This window comes from Poecilia latipinna, unplaced genomic scaffold (assembly GCF_001443285.1).
Source record: "Poecilia latipinna isolate Pla-1442-1.1 unplaced genomic scaffold, P_latipinna-1.0 Scaffold504, whole genome shotgun sequence".
Taxonomy (NCBI): Eukaryota; Metazoa; Chordata; class Actinopteri; order Cyprinodontiformes; family Poeciliidae; genus Poecilia; species Poecilia latipinna.
In genome coordinates, this window is record NW_015113120.1 from 272,735 (window position 1) to 279,652 (window position 6,918).

Here is a 6,918-nt window from a genome sequence, read left to right on the forward strand (position 1 = left end):
GTATAACATAGTAACAATGTATTTGGACCTTTTAAGCAGATTTGGGTGTTTTTCTGGTTTGTTTTTAGGGTGAAACAGCAGGAGAAAATGGCAAACTACTGCAAAACCCTGTTTGGTGATGCTCTACTGTCAGAGCCTCTGGAAAAATACCCTGTAAGCTTTTTCCTGAAATATAGATTTATGTCAAATACTAGATCAAGTTGTGATCTATTCTCTAAGAAATTGTGAAACAAACCCTCTTTGATACATCAGGTGCAATAATGTGTTATTATACAGAAACCTTGAGTAATCGACAAAATAATACCAGTGTAATTTGTGTAATTATCTTGAAAAAGACAAACATTTTAATATTTCAACTTGAAAAGTTTACTTGAAGTTGTCTACTCCCTATGTCTTGTATCAAGCTGAAGCCAGGCCAGCAGATCCCAAGCCCATCTGAACTCATGGGCAAGATCCTCATCAAGAACAAGAAGGGCAGCCACGAGAAACCAGCCCAGGCTAAGAAAACCAGCGCAGCCGCCACAGACCAGACTGCTGTTGCCGTCACCGAACAGACGGTTGCAGCTGAACCCACCCAGGATCCAAATGCCTCCTCCCAAGATGCAAGCAACCCAGCAGCTCCCACCCAGGAAAATCAAGGTCTACTCTAAAAATCCAGTGTAACAGAAACACAGTCCAGGTTCATATGCTTACAATGTATTGATGTTATAATTGTGTGTTGGAAGCTGAGGGAGAGGCTGCTACAGAAGACAACGAGGAGCAAGAAGATACCGAAGAACAGGATGAGGAGAAAATGAAGACATCAGATGAGGTAAAATACTAGATTTCTCCTTGAAGGGTCCAAACATCAGTTAACTTTCTGTCATCTCCCCAACAGGGCACGGCTGGACAGGAAGTGACTGCGTATGAGGCGATGTCATCCATAGTCAACTACATCCAGCCCAACAAATTCATCTCTTTTGAAAATGCCAAAAGTATAACATCAGCTCATAGGACATTAATGCATTTTTTTCAGTTCTTTTAAAGATCCAAAAGTCAGACTTTTTTCTCCTTCTTTCTTTTTTCTTCAGAGAAAAACAAGAGCTATGTCATCTCATCTTTTGTGGAAACCAGAGGCGAGGCAATGATTTCCAAGACTGCTGTTGAATTTGTCGAGTATCCTTAAAAAGAACTCCTGCACTTAAAAAAATCTGGACAAAAAACCCCAAAAAACAGGTTAATAAAAAAAAGAACTAATTTAAGAAACTTGAAAATGTACTTCCTAAACCTTATTTTATAGATACAACAAGAGACAGATGAGCAGAATTTACCCCAAAGGAACAAGAATGGATTCTTCCAACTACAGCCCTCAGCCTTTTTGGAACGTAGGCTGTCAAATGGTGGCCCTCAACTATCAAACAATGGGTAGATTTAAATTGTTTTTCACGTTACTGATAAACTCACAGATTTTCATTTGTTCACCACTGGAGGTCAGTGGTGTACCTCTCTGAGCTACACTGACCTCTGCCGCTATCTGCATCCCCAGTGCGGCTCACTGTTGCTCCTGAAACTGAAGCGAGGTGGCGTAATTGGGCCTTGGTTCTGTGTATTTTCAGATTTCCCCATGCAGCTGAACATGGCCTTGTTTGAATTCAATGGCAGAACGGGTTACCTCCTCAAACACGACGTGATGCGCCGCAGCGACAAAAAGTTTGACCCTTTCTGTGACAGGATTGACACAGTGGTGGCAAGCACATTAACCATAAAGGCTGGTTCAGAACTTCTTATCATATTTCTCTTTATGCTTTGCCAGGTTGTTTTTTGTGTGCTTTAATTTGAGCACTAAATTAGCCTCTATAGTTCTGGGAAGAGTGCTCATGTTTTGTTTGGTTTCAGAGTACAATGTCTGCTTCCAACTGTGACGGAATATTGTTTTCCTGGTATTTTATCAGACCCTGCATGACATAAAGCCTCACCTCTATTTATATCCACTCGCTCATCAGCATGCATGGCCACAGCATCACTCATCAATCCCATAATTCTCAGTTCGTACCTGTGTTTTATCGAATCTCACGCACCTGTCCCAACAGATCTATTCAGGACAGTTTCTTTCCGAAAAGAGTGTGAAAACCGGGGTTGAAGTGGAAGTGATTGGGTTGCCAGGTGACCCCAAGAAGAAATATCGCACGAAGTGGTCCACCACGCCCAACGCCATTAACCCGGTGTGGAATGAGGAGCCTTTTGTTTTTGAGAAGGTAGGAACAGTAAGATGGCTCCAAAGAGTAAAACATGCAGCTCAGCTCTCAGACCCAATATGTGTGTTATTTATAGATCTTGCTTCCAGAAATGGCTTCTCTACGAATTGTTGTTCATGAAGAGAATGGGAAATTTGTGGGACACAGAATAATCCCCATCGATGCCATCCAGTCAGGTCAGTGAGCATGAGCTGCTGAGGATGCTCTCAGTTCAAAAGGGGCTGCTGTTTTTTAAAATCACAGTTTTCATTTGTCCCCTGCAGGCTTCCATCACATCTGCCTGCGCAGTGAGAGCAACATGCCTCTCACTCTGCCTGCTCTCTTTGTGTACATAGAGGTCAAGGACTACATCCCCGCTGCCTTTGCAGGTGCTTGGCTTTTTGTTCTGTTTCCAAGTTAGAAGGTTAAAATCTGCCATCAATATGACTGCTAACAAGGGGAAACACAATATAGAATGCTGCATGTCAAAAAACTGTAATATCATAGAAAATTTTTTATTTTTTATTTTTAATAATTCTTTAGGCCTGTATATTTTTCATATTCAGAGTAATATATCTGAAGCATACATTTCGTGGTAATTTTGATTATCGTAGCTTCTAAAAAAACGTTTTTCTAAAAAATGATAAATACAGAATTACGTTGTTAAAGGAATGTTGTGATCCATACAATAATAGGAAATATTACTTGCAGACAATCTCTAACACTCTACACAAGAAGGGTCAGCACTAAAAGGTTATTGCTAAAGGTGAAAAGAAAATTTGCATTTTATTTGGAAATCAGGATCCCAGAGTCTGGAAGAAGTGCTGAGGTTCAGTGCAAAGTTTCCGTCGTCAGTGATGACTTGGGAACTCATGTTGGAGACTTGGAAAGCTATAAAAATGCTGATTTCATTTTCCAGTAGTCCTGGGAGCTGGTAAACACATGCTAAAAATACCAACACCCACTTTAATCACCATAATTAATTGCCAATCTTACCACCATAGAGAATCAAAAGGGTCATATTGAAAGTGGGATACTTCCTTAGCCCTTCCACAGAGACACAGGCTGATCATTTACATGCCAACTTGTGATGATGCAGAAAATAATCTCTAACAAAGCATGTAATGCATATAACAATAAGCTAACATTTCTATATCAAAGCCTCTTTTTTTTTATCTATATAATATATGTTTCACTTTTTAAACATTTTGATTATATTCTTATTCACTGGGATAAGCCTTATCCCAGTGAATAAGAACATTAGTGTTTCACTCCTTCCTCAGATTTCACAGAAGACTTATTTAACCCAACAAAGGGTGCAGACAAGACCTCAAAGACCCCTAAAACGGTAAAATGATCTTATTTGATTTACTATGAAAACATCTAACAGCAGTGATTCTGTTCCTGGAAGATGACAACCTCTGCTGGGTTGTTTCTGTTCTGTTTTCTAACCCCTGCAGTCATCATCCGACTACATCTCTCCCTATGAGTTGCCTCTTGGGGATCAACCCCCTGCAGGGAAGGCAAAGGAAAATGAGGCCCCTGCTGAAGGTAATAACCTCTCATTTTGACCATTCTATGACTCTCGTACCAGGTATCACTTCCTGATTTATGATTCTTTAACTTTTTCAGAAAAGGCTGCATCCGAACCTAAACCAAACACCGATGAAAGTACCAGTCAGTCCCAGTCTCCTTCTGAAACCGGTGCAGAAGAAACTAAAGAACAGCCTGAGCAGTCTCAAACCCCCGATGCCGCTCCTACTAAAGATGATGAGCCAGATGCAGGAAAACTTGAATCTCAATCTCCTCCTGAAGCTCCTGCAGCCAATAAGGAAGTTGAAGCTGAGAAAGAAGTGGACCCAAAGTCAGCGGCAGCTCCAGAAGCCAAAGAGGAAGAAGGCACCGATCCTGATGCAAACCCTAAGAATGAAGATAAAGAAGATTCGGAGGCACCTGCACCCGCTTCTGGAGAAGACGCTCCTGCAGAGGACGCATCTGTGTCCCTGTCCAGCTTGCCGTCAGAATCAGCAGGATCAAGTGACTCATCTCAGTCCCCCTCTAGTAGTGAAGGTAACGATAATATGTTTCATCTGCTGCATCCATCACATGTTCCCTCCTCTTGCCACGCTATTAATAAAGCTTTCGGAAAGACAAAATATCAATCAATCTTGAATGTATTTTGTTGATTAAATTTTATTATGCTCCGAAAAGATGGGAGATTCCTGCGACTTTTCGCTGTCTCTTTCTGTTGCAGAGCCTTGTACGGTGACTGTCGAGCAGCTCACACAACACAAGAACTATCTGAAGGTCATCAAGCGTCAGGAAAAGGAGTTGAAAGACGCTGAAAAGAAATATCAGAAAAAAGCAGAAGACCTGATCCAGAAATACTCCGACTCTATCAAGGCTATCAAGAAGAAGGGTTCACTGAAGAAGAAAGAGTATGTGGATATTTTAGTTTTTTTTTTAAAATGAAAAACAGTAGAATGTTTGACAAAGGCAATTGTTGATGATGCCTATGTGTTCAGGGGTCAATTGGTTCACTAATTTGTGTTGTCCAGGCACCAAAAACTGTTCCCCTTCTTGCAAAGCAGCACTGAATATTGAAGCATATTTGCACTGATAAGATTATTTTTGGATGTATGCATAATGTTCTGCAACTAGCATAGTTTCCTAGCTGAATATTAAATGATGCATAATATCACCAAATGAATTTTGCCTGCAGTACTTTTTTTACGCACACAGAATCAGCCTTGGCAAGCTGTGCTCTTATTAACCCTTTCTTCATAAATATGCTTTGCTTTGTTGTGTTCCACCAGGGGAGGAGACAACTCTTCTGACAACAGTGTGAAGAAAGAACGCGTTCAGGACCAGAAGGACAAAATGCAGACCGAGCTACAAGCTCTGTGGACGGAACAGTGTGATCAGACGAAGAAAAAGAAAGAGCAGTGCGCTACTGAGGCAAGTCAAAGACAGTTCATACCATCCTCTGCAAAAGCAGTCATGTATTTTATCATTGTCTATTATTTATTTGGAACGGAAAATGACAAAGCAATGTATAATTGGGAGATGGAAAACAATGCATAATTTTATAAATCATTTTTCTCAATTTTGGCAATTATCCACTACTTGTTGTTAGTCCATAGCACACAATCATAATAAAGTACATCAAAATTTGTGACTGTAATGTGAAAAATTCTGAAAAAGGTCAAGGGTGTGAAAACTTTGCTAAGGGATGCAGTTTGAGAATCACATTTAAAATGAGGCAAACAGTGTCAAATAACAGTCTGTGGCACGTGCAAGCTTTAAAAGTCTTTTTTTAGCTGTCGTTTTATCTCCTGCTTCTACAAGAGCATGCGCAGGCAGCAGGGGGATTTCTGTAAGCCAAGATGGACAACAAGCTTTTATTTATATGGCATCAGAAAGGCTCTGGAAGTGCTTTTAAGGTGACTCACCCTGTACCAAACCGAGCACTCTGAGACAGTGGTTTTAAAAACAGAAGCACATTTTAGCAACATGAGGACTCATTAGATATTAGCACAGAGTAGAATAAAAAAAGACATTAGTACTAGAAGACCAACCAGAAAATCTCAATTCAGGCTCAACAGTTAGTAGATAAAGATAGCTACTCCATTGTGAACACATCAAACGTTTCTGATGTTGTCATGAATAAATAAATACATAGTAAGAAAAAACTAAAAAAAAAACCCGTTAATGATATATAAGTGAAGTTATATCAAATTTCCATGCTGGAAAAAAAAAAAAAACATGCTAAAATGGCAGCAGCTCTTAGTTATTGATAATAATATGTAGTGTATTGACACTACGTAACAGTTTGATGCTCTCTTAATTGATGTCTTGAGGTACTGGACTCATGAACCATTTATTGCTGATGCATAGCTTAGTGTTTAAAACGTATTTGATTGACAGAACACAACTTCTAAATACCTCAAAGTCAGTAAAGGTGAACCTCAAGGTTCAGTACCAGAACCACTTCATTTTATTCTCTTTTTTTAATATTAATATTGTCCAAAGTTTTATTTTTATTCTGATGACACCCAGAAGTATTGCAAATCCCCATCCCATGACAGGAACTCACTCAATTAAGGTTTTAACACAGTTTATCAAAAGTCGTGATTTGAAACTTCCAATAAATACAAACTCTAAGCGTATAATGCAATTCTCCCTCAATCCTTGTTTCAAAAGATTCAAAGTAGGTTTTGTGTCATGGTACAGACCCTTGAGTATTTTAGCTGATGATTCTCTCTCTTTTACCCCACATGCTTATCAGCTGGTCAAAAGGCCAAAATCACAGCGAGGTTTTCATTTCAGGGTAAAACTTGTCTTTCATTCGAATTCAAAAAGATTGATTGCTACAACCTTTCTATGAGTCATGGACATTTTGGATCTGGATCCTTCATTTCAGTGTCTGTGTGCTCTTAGCTCTGCATCATGCTGTTTTGAGGCTCATTGCTAATTTTACCTCATTAACCCTTCCTTGTTCATTATATCAGTGGATGGTGATTGAAAGCAAAATCTCCTTTTCAAGAAATAATTACATATCATCCTGAAATGAATTATTAAATGGAAGATATTCTGAGCTTCTTCCAGCATTTCTTTGATTGCATTCAAACTGAAGTCAGCCTGCTATAGCCATGCAAAGTAGTATTACTTTGTTGTTCAGCTTTGTGCTTCTTTATTTGTCCCT

The 6,918-nt window shown here is 39.5% G+C and overlaps 1 protein-coding gene across 1 annotated transcript in view; it reads left to right on the top strand.

Moving 5' to 3' along the window:
* Positions 1–6,918, top strand: part of plcb2 (phospholipase C, beta 2) — a 26,542-nt gene that overhangs the window by 9,040 nt on the left and 10,584 nt on the right. Inside the window, exons 13-27 of the mRNA XM_015040328.1 lie at positions 69–153; positions 405–639; positions 726–811; positions 878–974; positions 1,071–1,155; positions 1,280–1,404; positions 1,596–1,747; positions 2,070–2,234; positions 2,311–2,410; positions 2,498–2,602; positions 3,497–3,561; positions 3,674–3,764; positions 3,846–4,283; positions 4,468–4,651; positions 5,030–5,171. Of these exons, the coding sequence (XP_014895814.1) occupies positions 69–153; positions 405–639; positions 726–811; positions 878–974; positions 1,071–1,155; positions 1,280–1,404; positions 1,596–1,747; positions 2,070–2,234; positions 2,311–2,410; positions 2,498–2,602; positions 3,497–3,561; positions 3,674–3,764; positions 3,846–4,283; positions 4,468–4,651; positions 5,030–5,171 (2,155 nt within the window). The remainder of the gene's footprint in view (positions 1–68; positions 154–404; positions 640–725; positions 812–877; positions 975–1,070; positions 1,156–1,279; positions 1,405–1,595; positions 1,748–2,069; positions 2,235–2,310; positions 2,411–2,497; positions 2,603–3,496; positions 3,562–3,673; positions 3,765–3,845; positions 4,284–4,467; positions 4,652–5,029; positions 5,172–6,918) is intronic.